Consider the following 26,794-nt stretch of genomic DNA (forward strand, 5'->3'; position numbering starts at 1 on the left):
CTAACTTAATGGATCCCATTCCCCTCAAAGGAAATACCTAAGACTGATTATACCTGAGTCATCAGGAGAATTGTTACCTCTCCAAAGAATAAGATAGCTGCAGATGCTGTCACAGACAGATATGACGTAGACAATACTAGGATGTAGGTAAAGGCCACTGCAGGTTCATCTGTGGAAGGGGGAAGCTGCCTCTAAAGACACTTGAAAGTTCCTAGACTGAGCGATAAGTAGAAAATGCCCTGGATGTGGGTTTTGGAGATTTCTGAGGAAGATGCAGTGAATAAAAATGGAATGGAGATGTGTGAGAAATACTATCACTGGTTCGAACTCAGTAATCCGACACAGAGACAAAAAAAACAATGGAGTGAGGCTTTAATGGCAGCCTTGCAAGATCAGGTGTCTGGTGAGCAGGCACACTCAGGGCCCTTACAAAAAGCAATTCATTCTTTAGCACATGAGCCCCTCCCCTGGTTCCTCATTGGCTAAGTACTGCAGGGTTCACATTCTCTCCCGGATGTTGCTTAAGCAAGTTATATCAATATATAGCTTTCTTTCCATTTGTCTTAATTTTACTGGCTGGTTCAAAACTTTTTCTGCATTTTTCTGAAGTGATGCACAGCCCACACTTTCTCGATCACCCTTCCCCTCCCAGCTGGAGTGACTCCCTGGTACATGTTCTGACACATAGGCTTCTTGTCAATACCCTTTTATTTAAAGCTTGTGCTGTTAGCACAATAAAAATGATTAGTGGGGCAGGCCCATCAGAGGACAAAGCATCCCACCCAGACAGTTTTGTCAACATCTACCTGACCAAAAACTTCTTCTTTCAGCAGAACCAAAGCCAGAGATCCATCCATGTGCCTCCTGCTCTCTGGCCTTCTCCAGTCAGAAATTCCTCAGTCAGCATGTGGAGCGCAATCACCCTTTTCAGATCCTCCCACAAACACATCCAGGAAAACATCTCCAACCAGAGGATCCCTGTCCAGGCCAACACAGCCGGAGTGACAAAGGTGAAGATCAAGAGGTCAAAGAAAGGTCCAAAATTTTGCTTAAAAGTTTAAGGCAGAAGAGGATTTTGGGGACCTATTCCAAACCACCCAAATGACAAATGGGGGGCTCCAGGACACATAAAAGAATGATGGAGGCCAGCACAGGCCAGAAAGTGAATCCAGAAGACACAGACAAATTATTTGTGGGGGTAGGTATGTCAACTGTAAGAGTCAAGTACAGAAGGTGTGGTCAAGTCTGCACTGCTAGGTCAAATCTCATCCCACACCAGAGGACACACACGGGGGAGAAGCCCTATGTTTGCAGGGAGTGTGGACAGGGCTTTGCATTCAAGTTGATTCTCATCCAACACGAGAGGACACACACCAGGGAGAAGCCCTATGTTTGCAGGGAGTGTGGACAGGGCTTTGCATTCAAGTTGACTCTCATCCAACACAAGAGGACACACACCAGGGAAAAGCCCTATGTTTGCAGGCAGTGTGGGTGGGGCTTCATGCAGAGGGTGCACCTCACCCGACACCAGAGGACACACATGGGGGAGAAGCCCTGTGTTTCAGTTATGGTGAGTGAGTCATTGCCAATAAAAAGCATCCCAACAACCACAGGGAACAAATGTAGCCACACACACTCCATTCGCATGCTGTGAGCAATCTTCAAAGGAAGCCTTCTGACCCCTTACACTCCAATTATGAGTGCAAAAATAAGTGGTTGCAGAAATCTCTTTCAGTACAAGAAATTAAGTATACAAGTGGGGGAGAATTTCCTCAAATGCTTTGGGGATGTTAACACCAACCCCCTACATGGCTTTTTGGCTTCCTGTTCTAATAAATTTTGTCTCCAAACAAATCTGAAATCCAGACCACATACTTCATTCCCCCCTTATCACTGAAAGCAGGACCTGGGAGGACCACAGAGAACACAAACTCTCAGCCCAGTTTTCCACAGGCACTCAGGCCCTGGAAAAGCATACGTCTGGAGCCAATCGGTGTAGGTCTCTTGAAAATTGATTAGTGGGCCCAGAGAGAGAAATCTAGGATTTGAGACAGACTCATAAGGAAAGGGAATTCCCTGGTAACCTGGAAAATGTGGTGTTTCCTCCTATAGACTCCTTCCCTTCACTGCCATCCTCCTCCCTTGCCTTCTCCTGGCTCCACTCCTAGTTTCCTTTGACCACTGTAGCCTCACAGATGGAAGCCAGAAAGGGGTGTGTGCATGCACATGTGCCTGGCTCAGTCTGGGTCACCTGGTCTTCCTCTCTCTCTCCTTGCTGCCTGCTCAGCATCAGCATTTCATGGCGCATAGCACATGGACTCCATATCAGACTACACTGGGTTTACACTCTGATCAGTCTATATTGAGCTCTGCCCTCATTAGCTATGTGGCCTATGGCTAGACATTCACTCTCTGTGTGCCTGTTTCCTAATCTATGAACTGAGAACGTGGCACAGAGGGTGGCTGAGAATGCAAGCCCCTTCCTCATTGTCAGTCTCCAACTGCACTACTTTCAATGCCTATACCTTCCAGGTTTTTAGTGCTGGGCAAGGGAAGACAGACACCATAGGGGCTGGGGAGCCACATTCAGAGACTACACAGACACCACTGCACCCTTTGCACAGACTGACTTCTCAGAATTCTCAGCTACCCTGAGAAGGAGGTGAGGGGTCAGGGATGCATCTATCCTCCCCACTGAGCCTGGAAGCCTCAGAATCTCCCTCCACACAGGCAGGCAGAGCTGTCAATAACATGTGAAGTTAGCCCCCACTTACCCCTTGGTGATCCAAATGGATTCTAGAGAAGGAGTAGGGAGAGGTCTGTTTCCTCTTCCTCCCCTTCAGTAATAACCCTCATTTCTAGGCTGACCACCAGCATCCAAGGTGGCCAACAAATTCACCTCCTGTTATCCACACTCTAGTATGGCATCCTCCTTCATGGGACAGGACTGACAGGTGTTATGAAAATGGTGTACGACTCCCTAGGTCATAGGAAGGCATGTGGCTTCAGCCTTGCTCTCACCATCTCGCCCTGTGCAAAGCAACTGGGAGTTCATATTATTTTAAATGTGCATTGAACATTCACAAAGACACACAACCACCTGGATCATCATATCAACCTAAAAGTCATGTGAAAGAATTGAAGTCATAATTATCAAATTATGCTCTCTGATCAGAATGCAATTGACTTAGGGTTCAATCACAGAACATTAAAAAGAAAACCTCCAAATATTTGTAAATAACATACTTCTGAATAATAAATGACCAAGAGGAATTTCAGAAATATTTTGAACTGAATAAAAATTAAAACAACATACCAAAATTGGTGTAATTCAGCTAAAGCGGAACTTAGGAAAATTTACAGCATTAAATGCTTAGGTTAAGAAGAAAGAAAGGTATCAAATCACTGATCTTTAGAAAACTTTTTTAAAGGACCAAAAATAAACCCAAATCAAACAGAAGGAAGGGGAGACAAAAACTAAGCACAGAAATGGACAAAATTAAAAACAGAAAACTAATAGAAAAAAATTAAGGAAATAAACTGGTTATTTGATATCAGTAAAATTTATAAATGTTAACAAAGAAGATACAAATTATTAGGATCAGGAATGAATGAGAAGATCTCAATACAGACTCTGTTAGATATTAAAAAGATAGTAAGGAAATACTATGAACAACTCAACACACATAAATATGACAACCTAGGTAAAAAGTACAAATTCCTTGAGAGAAAACTAACTCATCAAAGAGAAAATAGATAACCTGAAGAATCCTTTAATTATAAAGAAATGAATTCATAATTAAAATCCTCTCAAAAATTTTTGCTCAGCCTAAATTCTATTAAACATTTAAAGATGAAATGATACCAGTTCTACACAAACTCTTCCCCAAAAGAGAAAAGGAGGGAACATTTCCCAGCTCATTTTTACAAAATCACCATTACCCTAATACCAAAGCCAGACAGAGATCCAGTATAAGAAAAGAAAACTATGGGTTAATATCTCTCATAAACATTGATACAAAAATCAAACAAAATCTTAGCAAACTGAGCTCAGAAGTATTTATTACGTTATATACTACAATCAGGTGGGGCTTATCATGAAAAGGCAAGTTGCTTCAATATTTGAAAAAAATCAATCAGTGTAATGCACTATATCAATAAAGAAGAATGATTTTACAATCTTACCAACTCATGTAGAATTGGCATTTGAAAAAACATGTCATCCATTCAAGATTTTCAAAAAATTGTCAGTCAACAAAGATGGAAAGGAACTTCCTCGGCCTCACAAAGGTTACATAAAAAAAAGCTGAAATGTGATATTATACTTAATGATAAAAGACTGAAAGCTTTCCCCTGAAGATCAGGAACAAGGGAAGGATATCCTCTCTCACCACTGTTAGTTGAATTATACTAGAATTCCTAGGCAGTATAATAAGGCAAGTATAAGAGATAAAAGGCATACAGATGGGAAAAGAAGAAATAAAAATGTCTCTACTTGCAGATGACATGATTAAAACCAAAAGAAGTAGCCCAAAACACTTCTCTTAGAACTGAGTTAATTAAGGTCACAGGACATCAAGAAAAAGCTCTTAAAATAATTTTATATCTGTATACCAGCAATACCATTTCCAATAGCTCCAAAAATATTGAAACACTTAGGAATAAATTTAACAGAACATGAACAGGATCTGTAAGCTGAAAACTATAAAACACCAATGAAAGAACTTGAAGAAGAGCTAAATATGGGAAGACAAATGTTCAGGACAGGGAGGCTCAACTCCCCAGACAGATGTAGAGATTTAACTCAAATTTATGAAGTATGGGTCTGGGAGTTCATACAACTCTCCACCCAACTGTCAGCTGCTGGCAGCCAGAATCCTTGTTTGCAGAAGAGGCTCAGAGGTGTGAGTATGGCCTGATATCCACTGGATTTCAAGTCTCCATATCCTGGCAAACTGCTGAGAATCCCTTCGCCGAGGCCACCGCCCAGTGCCTGTAACACCTGACAGGCCTCCAAGACCTGCTGGCTTCCAGCACCTCCACCTGACACTGTGATTTCCCTCATCAGGGCAGGTAGATAGTCCTTGGGCAAACACACCACCATCTGAAACGATGGGACACATGGCCAGCCTCTTGCATCACATACGGAACTCTAACGACAGCTATGGTCAGCCTCACCTGCTTTCACTGTGCTTGTCTGCTGCTAGGTAAGGATGCTGTTGGCTTGCTTGGGCACCATAGCTGGCAGGTGAGGGGTCACTCACCAGCCAGCCAGCGAAGAGCCCAGAACAGCAGAGTACCAACACAACTGGTGTCAGGGCAAGGCTCGCAGATGGCCAAGAGCACATGAGAGTCATTTGTCTGAAATTTGGTAAATTTCTCTTTGAACCCTCGACTCTGCCCTGCCTGGCCCCATGTCAGGTCCCAGTCCTATCAGTCTGGCATATGACCCCATTACATGAACCAGTCTCCCTTGGGGAAGGATGTTGCCCAGAGTTGCAGTCTTCACAGATCAAGCTTCTTAAAACTTACAGAAGAAAGTGTTTTAAAAACAGCTTTTTTGAAAGTAACAGGTTGTTAATCACATCACCAAGAGAAAACTCCTGTAATACTTTGAAATATGCACTTTAAGATATTTTTCATAATATGAAAACTATAAAACACCAATGAAAGAACTTGAAGAAGAGCTAAATATGGGAAAACAAATGTTCAGGACAGGGAGGCTCAACTCCCCAGACAGATGTAGAGATTTAACTTAAATCTGTGAAGTATGGGTCTGGGAGTTCATACACCTCTCCACCTAACTGTCAAAAACTTCACTGTTCTTTTTCTTATAGGCAGTTGTTTGTTTGTTTGTTTGTTTGTTTTAAAGTTTAGAAAATAAAAACCACCCATGTCATAATCTGGAGGGAAAACAGTGCAGCAAATTAGAACTTTCTGTCCATCACACACAGACAAATGTGCACTCACACAGACACACTGGCACTCTTTTCTTTTACAAACACTGTAGAGCCCCAATCTCCCTTCCTCACTGGCCTCTTTTGCTTTATAAAGGAACTTGAACTCCTTCCCTTCACTCACATTGTGGGTTGGGCTCTGGTTGAACCAACTGCCTCTTGCTAGACAGGAAAGATATTTACAAAGAGAGTTTGTGAACCAGAACCTGGACTAGTTTTGGTAGAGATTTAAATATGCAATGTGTTCAGGGCCCAGACGATTCTCATGATATGAAGTGAGGAAGAGCACATCTGACTGCTCTGGGACAAGGGAAAGGCTGGTGGTCTGAGAGACTTCCAAGCAGTGAGAGGGTTGCTGAAGGGTCTGGGTTTGCATGGGGGAGGAGAGAGCTGGACAAGGTTGTCTGGGCATGCTCAGCCCAGCTGGTTGGGAACTTTGAGGAGCTTCAGGTGCCACATCCCCCTAGTTGCCTGCTCAGCTCTGAGACCCCCACTATGACACGCAGCCTGCTGCACCTCCCTCCTAGCCTGCCAGCACTGGCTTGCAAACCAGTGATCACTGTTCTGGCGTTAGGGCAGACAGAGGGAGGCTCCACCCACAATAGCTAGAGACACAAAGCACAGAAGCTTACAACTGTTTGCTTGGCCCACTGGCTCTGACACTGGAGACAGGCACCACAGACGGGAATCAGGAAACAGATCTTTCCTCCCCCAGTCACCAGCTCTGTTCCCCTATGACCCCCAACCTCACACTAGGGGCTGAGCAGCTCCAGAGACTTGAGCTTCTGGGCACTAGTGGGTTCCACACAGAAATAGGAAATGTCAAAAGAACATGGTTCAGACCAAAATCTCACAAACCCCAGAAAAAGGACCAAATGAACTGAACTCACCAATCTTCCTGAAAGAGAGTTCAAAATAAAAATTATAAACATGCTTATGGAGGTACAGAAAAATATTCAAGAACTCAGGAACAAGTTTAAGTCAGAGATTGAATCATTAAGAAATTCTGTATCTGAAATGAAACATACAATGGAGGGATTTAAAAGCAAATTAGATGTAGTAGAAGAAATGGTAAATGAAATAGAAATTAGAGAAGAGGAATACAAAGAAGCTGAGAAACAGAGAGAAAAAAAATCTCTAAGAATGAAATAATATTGAGATAACTGTATGACCAATCAAAACAGAACATTATTTACATTATAGGGGGTACCAGAAGAAGAAGAGAGAGAAAAAGGGATAGAAAGTGTCATTGAGGAGGAAATTGCTGAAAACTTCCCCAATCTGGGGAAGGAGATAGTCTCTCAAGCCATGGAGGTAGACAGATCTCACAACACAATGGACACTAGGAAGACAACATCAAGACATATAATAATTAAAATGGCAAAGTTCAAAGATAAGGACAGACTTTTAAAAGCAGCCATAGAGAGAAAAAAAGATCACATACAAAGGAAAACCCATCAAGCTATCATCAGATTTTACAACAGAAACCTTACAAGTCAGAAGGGAGTGGCATGATATATTTAATTCAATGAAGCAGAAGGGCCTTGAACCAAGAATGCACTACCCAGCAAGGTTAACATTTAAATTTGAAGGTGGGATTAAACAATTTTCAGATAAGCAGAAGCTGAGATAATTTACCTCCCACAAACCACCTCTACAGTGCATTTTGGAGGGACTACTATAGATGGAAATATTCCTAAGGCTAAGTAGATGTCACCCAAGGGATAGACAAAGAGTACAGATTATTATTCATAACATACAAAGAATGGAGGAGGAAGAAAAAGGAGGAAAAAAAAGAACCTTTAGATTGTCTTTGTAATAACACACAAAGTGAGTTAAATTAGACTGTGAGATACTAAGAGAATTACCCTAGAACCTTTGGTAACAACAAATCTAAAGCCTGCAACAGCAGTAAGTACATACCTATTGATAATCACCCTAAATGTAATGGTCAGAATGCACCAATCAAAAGACATGGAGTTACTGAATGGATAAAAAACAAGACCCATCTATATGTTGCCTACAGGAGACTCAGTTCAAACCCAAAGACATACACAGACTGAAAGTAAAGGTATGGAAAAAGATATTTCATGCAATATGGGAGAAAAAGCAGGAGTTGCAGTACTTGTATCACACAAAATAGACTTCAAAACAAAGAAAGTCACAAGACACAAAAAAGGACATTACATAATTATAAAAGGGTCAGTCCAACAAGAGGGTATAACTATTACAAATATCTATGCACCCAACACAGGAGCACCTACATATGTGAAACAAATACTAATGGAATGAAAGGGGAAAAATAGAATGAAATGCATTCATTTTAGGAGACTTCAACACACCACTCACTCCAAAGGACAGATCAACCAGACAGAAAATAAATAAAGAGACAGAGGCAGTGAACAACACAGTAGAACAGATGGACCTAACAGACATCTGCAGAACTCTACACCCAAAAGCAGCAGGATACACATTCTTCTCAGGTGCACATGGAACATTTTCAAGAACAGATCACATACTAGGCAACAAAAAGAACCTCAGTAAATTCAGAAAGATTGAAATTGTACCTACCAGCTTCTCAGATCACAAAGGTATGAAACAAGAAATAAATTACAAAAATAAAATGAAAAATCCCACAAATGCATGGGGCTTAATAACGTGCTCCTAAATAATCAATGGATCAATGATCAAATAATGACAGAGATCAAACAATATATGGAGACAAATGACATCAATAATTCAACAACACAAAATCTGTGGGATGAAGTAGAGTCCATGCTAAGAGGGAAATATATTGCAATAAAGGCCTACCTCACCAAAGAACAATCCCACATGAACAGTCTAAACTCACAACTAATGAAACTAGAAAAGGAAGAACAAATGAGGCCCAAAGTCAGTAGAAGGAGGAACATAATAAAGATTAGAGCATAAATAAATAGAATTGAGAAGAATAAAATAATATAAAGAATCAATGAAAGCAGGAGATGGTTCTTCAAGAAAATAAACAAAATAGATAAACCCCTAGCCTGACTTATCAGGGAAAAAAGAGAGTCTACACACATAGAGAACCAGAAATGAGAAAGGAAAAATCATGATGGACACCACAGAAATACAAAAAATTATTAGAGAATATTATGAAAAATCACATGCTAACAAACTGGATCACCTAGAAAAAATGGACAGCTTTCTAGAAAAATACAACCTTCCAAGGCTGACCAGGAAGAAACAGAAAATCTGAGCAAATTACCAGCAAAGTAATTGAATTGGTAATTAAAATACTACCGAACAAAACCCGTGGACCAGATGGCTTCACTTCTGAATTTTATCAAACATTTAGTGAAGACCTAATACCCATCATCCTTAAAGTTTGCCAAAGAGTAGAAGAAAAAGGAATACTTCCAAACTCATTCTATGAGGCCAGCATCATTCTAATACCAAAACCAGGCAAAGACACACAAAGAAGAAAATTACAGACCAATATCCCTGATGAAAATAGATGCAAAAATACTCAACAAAATATTAGCATACCAAATTCAAAAAATACATTGAAAAAATCATCCATCATGACCAAGTAGGATTTATTCCAGGCATGCTAGGATGGTACAACATTAAAATATCCATCAACATTATCCACCACATAAACAAAAAAGAGGACAAAAACCACATGATCATTTCCATAGATGCTGAAAAAACATTTGAATAAATTCAACATCCATTCATGATAAAAACTCTCAACAAAATGGGTATAGAGGGCAAGTACCTCAACATAATAAAGGCCATATACGACAAACCCACAGCCAACATTAGACTTAAGTGAGAAGCTGAAATCATTTCCTTTAAGATTGAGAACAAGACAAGAATACCCACTCTCCCCACTTCTGTTCAACATAGTACTGGAGGTCCTAGCCACAGCAATCAGACAAGACAAAGAAATACAAGGCATCCAGATTGGTAAAGAAGAAGTCAAACTGTCACTGTTTGCAGATGACATGATATTGTACATAAAAAATCCTAAAGACTCCACTCCAAAACTACTAGAACTAATATCTGAATTCAGCAAAGTTGCAGGATACAAAATTAATACACACAAATCTGTTGCTTTCCTATACACTAATGATGAACTAGCAGAAAGAGAAATCAGGAAAACAATTCCATTCACAATTGCATCAAAAAGAATAAAATTCCTAGGAATAAACCTAACCAAGGAAGTGAAAGACCTATACCCTGAAAACTACACGAGACTCTTATGATAAATTAAAGAGGACACTAACAAATGGAAACTCATCCCATGCTCCTGGCTAGAAAGAATAAATATCATCAAAATGGCCATCCTGCCCAAAGCAATATACAGATTCAATGCAATCCATATCAAATTACCAACAGCATTCTTCAATGACCTGGAACAAATAGTTCAAAAATTCATGTGGAACCACCAAAGACCAGAAATAGCCAAAGCAGTCCTGAGAAAGAAGAATAAAGTGGTGGGGATCTTGCTCCCCAACTTCAAGCTCTACTACAAAGCCACAGTAATCAAGGCAATTTGGTACTGGCACAAGAATAGAGCCACAGACCAGTGGAACAGAATAGAGACTCCAGAAATTAACCCAAACATATATGGTCAATTAATATATGATAAAGGAGCCATGGACATACAATGGGGAAATAATAGCCTCTTCAACAGTTGGTGTTGATAAAACTGGACAACTACATGTAAGAGAATGAAACTGGATCATTGTCTAACCCCATACATAAAAGTAAACTCAAAATGGATCAAAGACCTTGATGTAAGTCATGAAACCATAAAACTCTTAGAAGACAACATAGGCAAAATTCTTCTGAATATAAGCATGAGCAACTTCTTCCTGAACACATCTCCTTGAACAAGGGAAACAAAAGTGAAAGTGAACACATGGGACTACATCAATCTAAAAGTTTCTGTACAGCAAAGGACACCATCAACAGAAGAAAAAGGCATCCTACAGTATGGGAGAATATATTTGTAAATGACATATCCGACAAGGGGTTAACATCCAACATATGTAAAGAACTCACATACTTCAACATGCAAAAAGCAAATAATCCAATTAAAAAATGGGTAGAGGATATGAAGAGACAATTCTCAAAAGAAGAAATTCAGATGGCCAAGAGACACATGAAAAGATGCTCCACATCACACTAATATGGATGGCCAGCATCAAAAAGTCTAAGAACAACAAATGCTGGTGAGTGAGGATGCGGAGAAAGGGGAACCCTCCTACACTCCTGGTGGGAATGTAAGCTAGTTCTACCATTATGGTAAGCAATATGGAGGTTCCTCAAAAAACTTGAAATAGAAATACCATTTGACCCTGGAATCCCACTCCTTAGAATTTACCCAAAGAATGCAACTTCTCAGACTCAAAAATACATATGCACCCCTGTTTATTGCAGCACTATTTACAATAGCAAAGATATGGAAGCAACCTAAGTATCCATCAGTAGATGAATGGATAAAGAAGAAGTGGTATATATATACAATGAAATACTACTCAGCCATAAGAAAGAATCAAATTCTACCATTTGCAACAACATGGATGGAGCTGGAGAATATTATGCTCTGTGAAATAAGCCATGTGGAGGAAGACAAGTGCCGAATGATTTCCCTCATTTGTGGAGTATAACAATGAAGCAAAACTGAAGGAACAAAATAGCAGCAGACTCACAGACTCAAAGAATGAACTAGTGGTTACCAAAGGGGAGGGGTGTGGGAGGGCAGGTCGGGAGAGTGGGAGATGGGGATTGAGGGGTATTATGTTTAGTACACATGGTGTGAGGGGTCACAGGGAAAACAGTGTAGCACAGAGAATGCAAACAGTGACTCTGTGGCATCTTACTACACTGATGGACAGTGACTGCACTGGGGTATGTGTGGGGACTTGATAATATGGTAAATGTAGTAACCACATTGGTTTTACATGTGAAACCTTCAGAAAAAAATTTTTAAAAAAGAACATTGACTGATGCAAGCCATTACTTTGTCATGCTCTATAACAGGTGCTTATTATTCATTATGCAATTTAATCTTCATTTAGAGAAATCATTTCTTGTAGAAACCAAAGCAATTGGCAAGAGGCATTTATTTCTTTTTTGTTCTTTCCTGAGGTAGGCCTGTATTGCAATATGCTTCAATCTTAGCACAGTCTTTGCTGTGTCCCACAGATTTTGCCTTGTTTTGTTATTGTAATTTGTCTCCATATAGGTCATTGATCCATTGATTATTTAGGAGCATGTTGTTAAGCTTCCATATGTTTATGGGCTTTTTTGTTTTCTTTCCATAATTTATGTCTAGTTTCATACCTTTGTGGTCTGAGAAGCTGGTTGGTGCAATTTCAGTCTTTCTGAATTTACCGAGGTTCTTTTTGTGGCCTACTATATGATCTATTCTTGAAAATGTTCCATGTGCACTTGAGCAGAATGTATATCCTGCTGCTTTTGGATGAAGTGTTCTGTAGATATCTGTTAGGTCCATCTGCTCTAATGCATTGTTCAGTGCCTCTGTCTCTTTTTTTCTGTCTGATTGATCTGTTCTTTGGAGTGAATGTTGTGTTGAAGTCTCCTAAGATGAATGCATTGCATTCTATTTCCCTCTTTAATTCCATTAGTATTTGTTTCACATATGTAGGTGATCCTGTGTTGGGTGCATAGATATTTATAGTAGTTATATCCTCTTGTTGGACTGACCCTTTATCATTATGTAATGTCCTTCTTTGTCTCTTGGTACATTCTTTGTTTTGAAATTTATTTTGTCTGATACAGGTACTGCATCTCCTGCTTTTTTCTCCCTATTTGTTTCAGGAAATATCTTTTTCCATCCCTTTACCTTTAGTCTGTGTATGTCTTTGGGTTTGAAGTGAGTCTGTTGTAGGCAGCATATAGACAGGTCTTGTTTTTTTATCCATGCAAAGACTTTCTGTCTTTTGATTGGTGCATTGAAGCGATTTACACTTAGGGTGATTATTGATAGGTGTGTACTTACTGCCATTGCAGGCTTTAGATTCATGGTTACCAAAGGCTCAAGGGTAACTTCTTTGCTATCTAACAGTCTAATTTAACTCAGTATGCCTTTATAAATATAATCTAAAGGTTCCTTTTTCCTCCTTTTTCTTCCTCCTCCATACTATATAAACCAGGTATCATATTCTGTACTCTTTATCTATCCCTTGACAGACTTTGGGGGTGGTTGATTTGATTTTGTATCTCCTTAGTAATTAATTGTTCTACTTTATTTATTGTGGTTTATTTCCTCTGGTGATAGCCATTTAGTCTTAGGAACACTCCCATCTATAGCAGTTCCTCTAGAATACACTGTAGAGATGGTTTGTGGAAGGTAAATTCTCTCAAGTTTTGCTTATCCTGAAATTGTTTAATCTCTCCCTCAAATTTAAATGATAAACTTGCTGGGTAGAGTAGTCTTTGCTAGAGGCCCTTCTGTTTCATTGAATTAAATACATTATGCCACTCCCTTCTGGCCTGTAAGGTTTCTGCTGTGAAGTGTGATGATAGCCTGATGGGCTTTCTTTTGTATGTGACCTTATTTCTCTCTCTGGCTGCTTTTAATAGTCTGTCTTTATCCTTGATCTTTGCCATTTTAATTACTATATGTCTTGGTGTTGTCTTCCTTGGGTCCCTTGTGTTGGGAGATCTCTTCACCTCCATGGCCTGAGAGACTATCTCCTTCCCCAGATTGGGGAAGTTCTCAGCAATTACCTCCTCAAAGACACTTCCTATCCCTTTTTCTGTCCCTACTTCTTCTGGTACCCCTATAATGCAAGCATTGTTCCATTTGGATTGGTCACACAGTTCTCTCAATATTGTTTCATTGTTAGAGATCCTTTTGTCTCTCTGTGCCTCAGCTTCCTTGTATTCCTCTTCTCCAATTTCTATTTCATTTATTGTGTCCTCCACCATATCTAATCTGCTTTTAATACCCTCCATTGTGCTCTTCAAGGGTTGGATCTCCTACCAGGATTCATTCCTGAGTTCTTGAATATTTTTCTGTACCTCCATGAGCATTAATGATTTTTATTTTGAAATCCCTTTCAGGAAGATTCCTGAGGTCAATTTCATTGGAATCTTTCTCAGGTGTTGTGTTCATAATTTTACTTTGAACCAGATTTCTTTGGCATTTCGTATTTGTATATGGCGCCCTGGGGTCGCAGGGGAGTGGTCTTAGTGCCTGGGGGGAGGAAAGGGTTTTTTCCTGCTTCCCGACTGCTATGCCTGTCTCCACTGCTTGAACCAGTGGATCAAGCACACAGGTATAAGCCTCTCAGATTTGCATTTGTAGTTGCTGTAGACAGATCTTCCCTCTGGCTGGCCTAACACCAGGGTAGGGTTTGCCAGTGTGTGAGCCAGGTGGGGCTGGCCGGGAGAAAGGTGCAGTAGGCTGCCTATCACAGAGGGGGTCCTTGGAGCTGTTTAGCCAGCCAGGGAGCTGGAGTGCCTGGAAATCAAGAAAGCTCCCAACATGTGTGCACCCGAACAGTTTTATCTACCTGTTCTTTCTCCTGAGCAGTAAGCTCTGTGCAATCCTTGCCCCTTTAGCTGCCCTCTTGCTGTTAGGAAGTCTCTCAGACTGCTGGCCTTTCTTTTGTCCCAGAGCAGCTGGATACAGATCCCTGATTTCCACAAGTGGCTGGAATCTCAATCTCTCCAGGTATTCTGCCTGTCTTAGCTTTCCAACCCCCTAATCACGAGAGTACCATGAAAGCACCATGAAATGTAGGTTTGTGCTCCCAAAGCAGATCTCCAGAGTTCAGTATTCAGCAGTCTGAGGCCTCCACTCCCTCCCTCACTGTGTTTCTCTTCCTCCTGCTGGTGAGCCGGGGCAGGGGAAGGGCTTGGGTCCAGCCGGGCCATGGCTTTGGTACATTACCGAGTTCCATGAGGTTTATTCTTTTCTCCAGGTGTATGCTTTTTGGCGCAGCCTTCTTTCCTGTTGCTCTTTCAGGATTAGTCATACTAATTATATTTTCATGCTGTATGTGGTTTTAGGAGGAGGCGTCTGTCTCACCTTTCACGCCACCATCTTTAATCCCAAAAGGCACTTATTTCTAACAGTGATAAGAAGGGTAAGAGGTGGGAGGTTTGAGTGAGAGAAGCATGAATGCACAAGCGAGTGAGCATGACAAAAAATAAAGTATGAGACCTTTCGCATTTTCAAGGGAATATTTCTGAGAACTTCATAAATTCTCCTAATTCAGTATAACCACTATAACATAGAATTTCTTCATAAAACACAGTAAAATATGATTGTGTAGTATACAATCTTGTAAGATTGTCTTAAGTGTCTCTTACCCCTATTAACATGGGTACCACTAGGATAACCAACCATCCCAGTTTCTCCTGGACTGCACTGGTTTCAGCAAAGTCTTGTGTCCCAGGGAATCTCTCAGCCCCAGGGAAACTGGGATGGTTGGTCACTCTTGAAAACTGCCCTTTAGCATAGTATGGCATTGTTCACCTTATTACAGTTGATTGATCCTGGATAGTCACCAAACTTAGACTTGGCCAGATTTATGGAAATGGGACCATAGTGTCTGTTGCAACCATGGAGGTGTCTTTCAGCTTTTATTTTAAGAGAAAACCTACTGTGAGGAGTGGAATCAGACAACAGCCTTCAACTGTAGCACTTTTGAGATATTTTTGCGTCATTCCATCAAAGGCCATACCCAACCCAACCAATTTCTGAGCACAGGAGTGATACTAGAGCCATTTCTGATCAATGTGGGATACCTCTAATCAGCACCCTTTGCTCTGGAGTTCCCAGTTGGGCTGGCTGAGACTTTTGTAGAGTTGCACTGAAATCTGAAGCATTGCCAACTCATTCTTTCTTCATTTCCTCTCATTTAATAAGTGTCAGACCTGTTCTGTGGTCTGAAGTCTCTCCCTGCCTATTACTGCTCCTCATCTTTATCTTCTTAACCATTACCCACAGTAGATCTCTGAACTTCTTACTCTATCTTGGCATCTGCTTTTCAGAGGACCCAGTGTGGCATAGTGTCTCTTTCCAGTGGTTGAAGCTGCAAGATGATAATTTAGGAAGGTGTCAGTAACTATATTTCCTGTTGCATGGCTTGAGAAATTAAAGGAGGTTTTGGGGGTAAGTGAAGAGGGAAGGTGGAGGGAGAAGGAGGGAGACAGATGGGGCAGGGGTTGGAGAGAGAGAACATACAAATAAATGTACAGGGAAGAATAGAGATAAAATAATGATTATAGTCTTAATGGTATTTTCCTTGGTTTTGACCATTCTTGAGGCCTAAGTATAACTTGCCCTTTCCAAGTTTTCATTGTTCCACTCCTTGAATTTTGTGAGGTGCAAAAGAAATTATGGGACATAAATCACTCTTTCACTTAAGTTTCAGGTAAGTTTTTTTCATGTTTAACTAATGAAATACCTCTACACTGCAAAAGTCATTGTACAGGCTACTGAGTTTGCACTGAATTATATATCTGTGACAGTCAGAAATGTTCATATCCTCAAACACAAATTAATACACTTTTCAGTTTTTACCAAATTCTCAACTATCAGTAGTCAAGGAAAGTTTTGCATGGCCTAGATGATTTCTGAAAAGTTTGATCATTTATTTGTTTCTGTATAGGGTATATAACAGAATTGTTGTCATAGCCCAAGGCCTCAGCCAAATTCAACATTGCACTGTGTCCAGAATATTTATTTGCTGGCTAAAAGCCACTTCAGTTACATAATAAAGTCACTTTTACTATGATTCTTCATTTTTAAGACTTTTTCAAAGATCTGTAGTAACTGCTTCTTTTAAGGATCACCTTGACAAATTAAAATTCAAAATCATATTACACAGTTTGAATTACTTTTCAACAACTCTTAAGGTTCTGAACAGGATTAGAGAGCATTAAAGATTCATTGAGACTGATAAAACTAGATGTAGATTTTGGCCAAAGATGAATGCTCCTACACATCATTCTTATACAAGAGTCCATGTAAGAAATGGAGATAATTTAGTCTAGGGCAAGGTCATCAAATTATAGCCTGCAGGCCAATTCTGCCTCCTGCACGTTTTTGTAAAGTTTTGTTGGAACACATTCACACTCTTCATTTAAGTATTTTATGTGGCTGCTTTTGCTCAATGAAGGTAGAATTGAGTAGCAGCAAAGTCTCGGTGTGTCCCACAAAACCTAAAATATTTACTATCTGACCCTTTACAGAAAAATATCACCAACTCTGAGCCTTGACTGTTAGCAGTGCAGGTAGAGAGAAATAGATAAGCATATCATATTTTTGTAAGCAGTGCAGGAACAAATCTGGTGTATTCTAGGAATACAACGAATACCAGTGTGGCTGAAACATACAAAGGCCCAGATGGTATTGTTCTTTTTCTTTCTCATTTTACCTATTTGTACCTATTGCTTTTATTCAGACATTAATTAATTCTTTCAACAAATACTCTTTTAAGTTTCCACTCTGTGCCACACACAGTTAGCTGCTTCATGCACACACAAATACACAGAAACTGTAATAAGGGAAACAAAACATGTAAACAATTACAACATAGAATAGTAAGTGCTAACTGAAAATGAGGGGGCGGAAGGATGCAGTTGATGCAGATAGGAGGACATAAACTCCTGTTTCACTAACCATTCAATATTTACCTGATATTCCATGTCATCTTCCTCAAATTGTACCTGAACATCTTCCCTGATTGGTCATGCCTCTGCTCCTTCACTCACTTAAAATGTATCATTATAATAGTAATAATCATCATAACAACTAATACTTATTAAGCATTTACCATGTGTCACACATGGTGTACTTTACACACATTGTCTCATTTAATAATCACAGTGATGCACAGATACTATTATTATGCCCAATTGTGAAATAGGAAATTGAAGGTCAGAGAGGTAAAATCCTTTGCTCAGTCCTTTGCTTTTGTGCTCCACAAAATAGCACTCAGGTCACTACTATTTTCTTCTTCCTCTGCTCTAGCGTGCTTCTGATGTGTGATGTCATGATCATTTCTGTTTGATTGTATCACTTACTAAAGGCACTACTATCACTGCCAATACCATCCAATGTCTATGCCAAAATCATGTCTAGAGCATTAGTGTTTGAGTGCAGAGTATTTCTTGAAGCTCTTAGTATTATTTCTCATAGATGCCAAAAATCTGCGAACAATGAACAAATTCTGTGAAAGAGTTCTTTGTAGTTTTTATTTGTGCTTTTATTACAATTCCTACGCTTGGGTCTGGAACCAGGTTACCTATATTTGAATGCCAGCCCTGAAAGTTAACTGATGTGTGATCCTGGTGAAATTGCTTAACTTCTTTGTACCCCAGTTTCCTTACCCTCAAAGCAGGATTATAATATTATCTACCTTGTTTTAAAGCACTTAGCCCAGCATTTGGCATACAGTGAAGATTCAATAAATGTTGGTTACTATTATTCAGACAACTGGCTTCTTTTTCCAAATCTTAAACTAACAGGCTTTATCAATCAATTTCTTGCCTCTTTTGGGGTATTTTATCTGCTGATTTCACCTTACCTTTATTGATATTATTCAATTAATACTGTCATGCTCCTTCCTGTTATAGGATCTTGATCATGCTGTTCCTTTTGTCTAGAATGTTCCCTTTCCTGTTTGCCCAGCCGATTCTTAGTAATTCTTTAGATTCCGTAAAGGCATGGACTCTATCTGGTTTTTGTTTACCATTTTATGTCAAGAGCTTAATACAGCACCTGGTGTATAGCAGGTACTTATTATTGTTTGTTACATGGCTGAATACCATTCTAGAATCTTACCTTGTTCAGTTATTTCTTTGCATATTAATTCAAATTCCTACCTATAACTTCTTTTCTGTGCACTCACTGGGTCTGCACAATTTTCAACAAATATTCACTAAATACGTACTGTGTGTTAGGTTCTACGCTCAGGTCTTGGAAAATAAATTTTAAAAATAAGAGTTTTCTCCTCAAGAAGCTACCTGTTCATTGGAGGACCCAGACATTTTAATTATAATTATAATTATATCAAATTATAATCCAGAATGATAAGTGGTATGTTCAAGGCCTATATTCGATCGACTGGGCACAATGGACCCATTGAAAAGGAGAATACAAAGTTATGTGGTAAACACAGGGAAGCATTCACAGAGGAGGTAATATCTAAATTGAGCAAAAACAGTTTTCCAAATTGACACGTAGGGGCAGAAAGAATTTCAGGGCGGAGTATGAAGACTCTTTCATCTTTTGTTGTTCCTGACTTGTACAAACTGTCTCCTTTACTACCCTTTTGACATTAGACTAATATTTTCCATTTGTAATAGCTCCAGTACTGTTGAGTTTCCCATTTTCTCATGTCTGCACATTATATTTCTTGTTTGTTTGCTCTAACTTTCGATTTTTTTCTGTGCCTTGGATTCACATTGTATATACTATTCCTGGGCACTTTTTGGTCCTTCTTTGTAACACTTATTGTTTGATAAGGCAGGAGGGAAATTGTGATAGATATCTGCTGGGCCGAACTTGAGGGTGAGTTTAGGATCAGCTGTTTGGCAGGACCTGGTAAATGCTTTGGCCATATTTTCACTCTGTTCATTCATTCTTTGCCTTATCGGTTAAATAAGTGTATATTCCTAATAGTTCGTTCTCTTCTGGTGCTCACTGTATTTAGCACTGTACTTGGACCCAGGATTCAAGGTGCTCACCTGAATTCATGGGAGTCCAACAGTGAGTGGTACGTGATATTCATTCAAGAAAAGTGGTGGAGGGATAGTGGAAGTTTTTACTTCCAGGAAACATCCATAAGTAAGCCACCATAAATAGGAGCATAGTGGAGAGACTCCAGTGGAGCACCGAAAAGCTAGCTTGGCAGCCCAGGTTTTACAGGCAGGACAAGCTTATGGGTCCGTCTGTTCTCTGCTCCTGTGGCTGTAAATCTGTTAAATGAAGGCGATTGACTAGAGCTCCCCAAACCCGATCATCCTGGACCCAAGGCTATTGGGCACCCCACCCCACCCTGCCAGCCAGAAGGAGCGGGGCGGAGCCTCCAGCGTAGCTGCTGGTCCCGAACGGGCTGGGGGAGGGGAGCGCGCGGCCGACAGTTTGAGGGAGAAAGCAAAAGACGGGCGCGAGGCTGCTTTTCGGGGCTCTCCTTTCTTGCAGTTCCTCCCGCTTTGCTGACGTGGGAGTCGCGACCTCCAGCACAGGTGAGTCCCGCCCCGTGGATCGGGAAACGGATGTCTTGGGTGGGTGCGATTTATCCAAGCGCTTGTTTTCGGGGCTGGTGCATTCGAAGACGGCGGCTCCCACCCCGGTTGCTCGGCCCTAGGGCGGTGGTATGCACCTTAAACCGGGAAGAGGAGACGGCCACCTGTGTCCTACTGCAGGGCTGTCGTCACAGTTTTTGCCATTTGCGCGACAGCGTCCACTCAGGGATCAGCGCAGGGCCAGATGGGCCTAGCGCTGAGAAAGAGCTGCAGCAAGCTCGCGTTGGGACTGACACCCAATGTACATTGTTTCTAACGCGATCCTACATCTTCGCCGTGTATCTGTCACTAACTTGGTGTCTAGCTTTCAGCGAGTCCCCACCCAGCACTTACTGCCCTTTCTTTGCTCGGCAGTGGAGTGGAAGGTGAAATTTGGCTGTCTGCAAACCTTGCAGCACTGACTTTGTTTCGTTCTAATATCCACTAACGTGCTCTGCCCAGATTTTACCCATTGTCTGCCCCTCCTGAGCAGGGATACCTAGTAAGAGTCGGGAGTGGCAGGACAGTGAAGCTCGACAAGGAAGCTCTCTCTCCGTTGTAAATACAATTGATGCCGGGATTCTTGTTCACGAAGCCGAAAAATGAGCTTCACAAACACCCAAGCAAGGTAAGAGAGCAAGGTACAGGCTTTTGTTTAGAGATAAAGTGAGAGGACAGAGCTCCCGGCTCACGCCAGGAGGGGACAAGAGAGTCCAGGGTGATGCGTTGTCAAGGGGTTCTTTAGGCAGATGAGGGTTTTTCGAGAATGTGAAAAAAAGCTTAGGGGTGTGGACTTACTAAGTGGTCCTAGGATATTTACAAGTACATTGGTACAAGTAACTTCCTGCTCTGTTGATTTCTCCCCGAGATACCAGCATCTTGGTCTGGGAGCATGTGAAACAAGGCCACCTGCTCAGGCCCCAAGGTGGTCTGAGGCATTGTTTGCTAAAGATTAAGCTAAGTGCAATCTTATCTTTAAGGTGGAATCCTTCTTGCATTTTACTGTGTTACGGCTGGGCTTGCATGCCAAATTAGTTTGCCCAGTTTCCAAATCACCTCATTAGATCTGAAGAAGGAAAGACATTACATGGGCCTGGGGGCCTTTTAGCCTGTTAAAGTAAATCTTATACATGATTATAAATAATTGGCATAAAATAAACATGTGCTACTCTTCTTTATCTGGGTTACACCAACTGATCTCACTGAAGAATGACTCTAGAGCTGAATGTTTAACACAGAGTTTTGGTAGGGGGTTTCCTTGCATGTAGTTACATTGCTCTGACTGCAAATATCCTGCCTTGCTTTTTTCAGAGGCCCTCACCCTACTCTGACTACACCCACAGTCCCTGTTCACAATTATGAAAAGCCTTTTAAATACTGTTGACCACTCTGAAAACTGGAAAAAAAAAAACATCCATTCAGTGCCTTAGCTGAATGTCAGTTCTGAAAAATGCCATTCTGAATGCTTTACCATTAGATGATTGTTTTACCAAAATGTTATGTGTTAAATGAGCATAATACACTGCCTAGCAGAAGTCTCATTGTAAAAGACTTGAGTGACTTAACTGTATACCTAATTGCTGAAAAAAAACCTCAGCCTGTCATGCAAGAACACTAACATAACAGTATAGTAAAAATTACATACAATTTATTTTACATGAAATTAACTATAAAGGCAAAGAATTACAAACACTATGGGCCAACACTGCGATGTTATTCTGATTCCACCTTACAAGGAACTTGGGATAATGATAATAATAACAACAATACATTATGCAAAACACTATAATCTTCACAACAGTGAGAGGTGAATCTGTTTGTTTCTCACCCTACCTTTAAGAGGTTATACTTTATCTCAGAACTAGTATAGTGAAGGGAATATTCACTGGGTTGGTTGAGTCTGGGGGTACCTGTTGTGTGCCCCTCCTCATTCCTTATCTCTGGGAAGTGTGGACTGGGACGGATCACTTCCTTGTTTTGGTATCCCTAACAAGAGCCACGGTAATGGCAGTAAAATACCCAAACTAATCAATTGGTGTCTGTATTGTTTCTGGCAGCTATGTTTTCCACCTGCCAGGACTGGGAGGGAGGGGTGGTACGGTGTGTGTGTGTGCACGCACATGTGTGTGTATGCATGCATGTGTTGCGGGCCTGGGTTAACAAGCCTCTTTGGTAGGAAGAGTCTCTTACTGCTTGGAGCCAAAGTGAGCTGCCCAACCCGATCATAGATCCCTCCAAAGTGAACATAGATCCGTCAGTTGGGCACCACTGTGACCCTCTTTCTACAACTCCAGAGGTCCCCTTTGCTCATATAGGCTGTACATGCATCTGCCATTGCCTTCATGTAAAGAATACAGGCTCTATGGCAAAACCCAGGCTGTGCCACATCTGCAGGTTCTAGGCAAAGATTGGCTGATATGACGCTGGGTGTTCTTCTGGCCATGGGCCCTGATGATTTCCCAAATGGTCGATAAGGCACGAAAGAAATTGTGATAGACATCTGCTGGGCCCACCTTGAGGGTGACTTTAGGATCAGCTGTTTGGCAGGACCTGGTAAATGCTTTGGCCATATTTTTACTCTGTTCATTCATTCTTTCACTCCAAAGACAATCAGTTAATGCTTACTCTGTGCCAGGAGGCTAATTCACTCAGAGATTAGCAGCACCAGAGGACACAGTAAATTTGGGAGGACAACAGGAATTCCACTTGGAGCATGCTGTCTGAGGCATCCTCACTCTTTCCCATTCCCTATGTCTAATCAGTACAAAACCTTGTCACTTCTGCATCCTGAATATTTTTAAAACCTGTCCATTTTTCTTTGCACCCACTGCTACTCCAAATTTCAAGCCAGCAACTACATTTTAATTTTTTTTTAATTTTATTTTAAAAGACCCAAATCACTATTTGACCCTCAGCCCTTATGGGAAAACTAATTCATACCATTACAACAGCAACAACATAGAGTAGCCTAATGAGCTCTGTATGATCCCTAATAAGTTGGAAAAGATATGAATTTACTTTCTTTTTTCCTCTGCTTCTCAGGGTGTTTTTAAAATTTTGTATTAAAATATAATTTACATACTTTAAAATTGATCCATTTTAAGTGTACAGTTCACGGATTTTTAGTAAATTTATTGAGTGGTGCAACCATCACTACAATCCAGTTCTTTATATTTCCATCAGCTCAGTGGCATCTCCCTTGCCCATTTTCAGTTAATCCCTGTTACCACTCCCATCATCAGGAAATCTAATCTACTTCCTGCGCCTATGGATTTGCCTATTCTAGACATTTCATATAAATGGAATCATATAGTACATGGTCTTTTGTGACTTGCTTCTTTTATTTAGCATGGTATTTTCAAGGTTCATCCATGTTACCGCATGAATCATTGCTTCATTCCTTTTGATGGCTAAATAATGTTTCGCTGTGTGTGTATACCACATTTTGTTTCTCCATTCATCTCTTTATGGACATTTGGGTTATTTCCTCCTTTGGGCTATTGTGAATAAAGCTGATATGGATATTCATATGAAAATTTTGGGGTGGATATATGTTTTCAATACCTAGAAGTGGAATTACTAGGTCAATTTGCAACTGTATGTTTAAATTTTTTCCAATTTGTTTTTCCAGGTTAGCACATTTTACATTTATTGTATTTACATGCACCAGAAGCAATGTATGAAAGTTCTAATTTCTCCACATCCTCACATACACTTGTACTTTTCCCTTTATAAAACATTATAGCTGCTTTTATTAGTGTGAACTAATAATATCTCATTGTGGTTTGGATTTGCATTTTCCTAATCACTAATAATGAACATCTTCATCTGTTTGTTGGCCATTTGTATGTCTCCTTTGGAGAAATGTCTATTAAATATGTTGGCCATTTTTCAATTAGTTTCCCTTCTTATTATTGATATGCAAATGATCTTTATATATTTTAGATAAAAGTCCTTATCAGGTATATGATTTGAAAATATTTGTTCCTAGTCAGTGGCTTGGCTTTCCATTTTCTTAATAGTGTCTTTGGAAGGGCAAAGGTTTTGAGTTTTGATTAAGTCCAATTTATCATTTTTCTTTTATGGATTGTGCTTTTTGGTGTTTTATCTAAGAACTCTTTGCCTAATCCAAGGTCATGAAGATTTTCTTCTAAAAATTGTGGTTTTCCCCTTACATTTAGATCTCTGATCTATTTTGACTTACTTTTTGTACATGGAGTGACATAGGGGGTCTAAATTCATCTTTTTGTATAAAGATAACCAGTTTTTCCACCACTATTTGTTTTAAAAAAACTATCCTTTTCATATTGAATTGCTTTGAAACCTTTTTTTGAAAGTCAGTTGACCACAGTTATAAGGGTTTATATCTGGACTCTCAATTGTGTTTCATTAGCCTATTTCTATTCTTGTGTCGGTCCAGTGCTGTTATAAATAATGTAGCTTTGTAGTAAGTATTGAAATTGGGAAGTGTGAGTCCTTAAATTTTGTTCTTCCTTTTCAAAATTATTTTGACTATTCCTTAGTTTCCTTCAACAATATTGTATAGCTTTCATTGTAAAAGTCTTTCATTTCTTTTGTTAATTTATTCCTATTTTATTCTTTTTGATGATACTGTGGAATTATTTTCTTAATAATACTTTCTGAATTTTCTATGGAAGTATGTAGATATACAGTTGACCTTTGTGTATTGATTCTGCATCCTGTGACCTTGCTGAATAGAATTATTAGTTATAATAATTTGTATGTGTGTATTTGTGTATGGGTTAACATTAGGTCGCAGTGGTGTGTGTGTGTGTTCCTTAGGATTTTCTCATAAAGGATTATGTCAAAGACCATTTTACTTCCTTTTTCCCCCATTTGGATACTTTTTCATTATTTTTTTTACCTAATTCTCTCCTGCCTAGAATCTCCAGATCAATGTTGACTAGAGGACTTGTCTAGTTATGATCTTAGGGGAAAAAAGTCTTTTACCATTAAGCATGCTTAGCTGTATGGTTTTTTTTCTTTTGCTAGTTGGTTGGGATTTCTTTAGTCATGAATGGGTGTTGGATTTGGTCAGGTGCTTTTTCTGCATCTATTGAAATGATCATGTGTTTTTTGTCTTGTATTGTATACTATACATGATTAACTAATGTAATATGGTGTATTACATTAATTGATTTTTGGATATTTAAAACAAGCATTCCTAGAATAAATTCTTCTTGGCCATGGTATATAATCTTTTCTTATATGTTTGTGGGTTTGGTTTGCTAACATTTTACTGAGGATTTTTGCACCTGTATTTATTAGGGACATTGGACTGTAGTGAAGTTTCTTTTCTTGTGATGTATTTGTCTTCTTTGTTGTAAGATACCAATCTCATGGAATGAGTTGGGAAGAGTTTTTTTGTTAATGTGTGTATGTTTATAATGGTTATGTCTTTGTGATGAGTCAACCCTTCCATCATTGTAAAATGTCCTTTTTTTTCTCTTGTTAACATTTTCTACTAAAGTTTATTTGGTCTGATATTACATATAAGTCTAAGCACTCTAACTCTTTTACAGTTGCTGTTTGCATTGTATAAATTTTTTCATTCTTTTATTCTTTCAACCTACTTATTTCTTCACATATAAAATGTGTCTAAAGTAGATGGCATATCCTTGGAGTCTGTTGTTTTATCCAGTCTCACAGTCTTTGTCTTTTGATTGGACTGTTTATTTACATTTATTATAATTAAAATCACTGTAATAAATTTAATTAACTGTGATTGGATTTTTATGTTTTTATTATAATTTTGAACTCTTTTTTATAGATTGCTCTGGAAATTACAATGTGTATGTCAACTTAATATAATATACTTTGGAGTAATACTATTAAAAGTTTAATCCCAGTAACACAGGGAAGCTTTTAAATTACTGTTTTATATAGTTGCTCTTTAAGAGAAAAGAAGAAATATATACACTCTCTTTCTTGTTTACCTGCATAAATAAATTTACTAGTGCTCTTTATTTCTTCATGTGGATTCAAGTTACCATCTAGTGTCATTTCCTTTTAGACTAAGGACTTCCTGTAGTTTTTTGTAAGGTAGGTCTGCTAGCAATGAATTCTGTCTGTGTATTGTGGAATTTCTTTATTGTACCTTCATTTTTTTGAAGGAAAGTTTTGCTGGATATAGAATTCTTGGTGTACAAGGTTTTTTTTTCTTTTTCATTCACCATTTTGCATATGCCATTCTATTGCCTTCTGGCCTCCCCTGAAATATGTGGCTTCTGATACCTCTACTCAGTTTTTGTTGCTGTTATTCTTATTTTTTAAGAACTGACTTCCTTGGGGTCACCCCTGGGCCAGTGTATCTTAGTAGTCAGCCAAAAAATCATTGGTGACTTGATTTTCTAAAATAATGAATAATTTTGTATATTTAGAATGAGAGAATCACTCTTTTCTCAATTTACTTGTATTATTAGAAAATTCGGTGTATATTAAACTCACGCAAGAATACCCTGCTTATATATAACTAAAGGAGTTAGGATCTAGGCTCCAGTAATCATAAAGTTTTTACATCTATAGGCATGTCAAGGGTAATATTAAAAATTTAG

The 26,794-nt window shown here is 39.5% G+C and overlaps 1 protein-coding gene across 1 annotated transcript in view; it reads left to right on the plus strand.

Moving 5' to 3' along the window:
* LOC118934038 (histone-lysine N-methyltransferase PRDM9-like) overlaps positions 1-26,794 on the plus strand; it is a 41,788-nt gene that overhangs the window by 13,504 nt on the left and 1,490 nt on the right. Inside the window, 3 exon segments of the mRNA XM_057495366.1 lie at positions 259-403; positions 831-1,570; positions 19,938-20,481. Of these exon segments, the coding sequence (XP_057351349.1) occupies positions 259-403; positions 831-1,570; positions 19,938-20,481 (1,429 nt within the window).

This window comes from Manis pentadactyla, chromosome X (genome assembly GCF_030020395.1).
Source record: "Manis pentadactyla isolate mManPen7 chromosome X, mManPen7.hap1, whole genome shotgun sequence".
Taxonomy (NCBI): Eukaryota; Metazoa; Chordata; class Mammalia; order Pholidota; family Manidae; genus Manis; species Manis pentadactyla.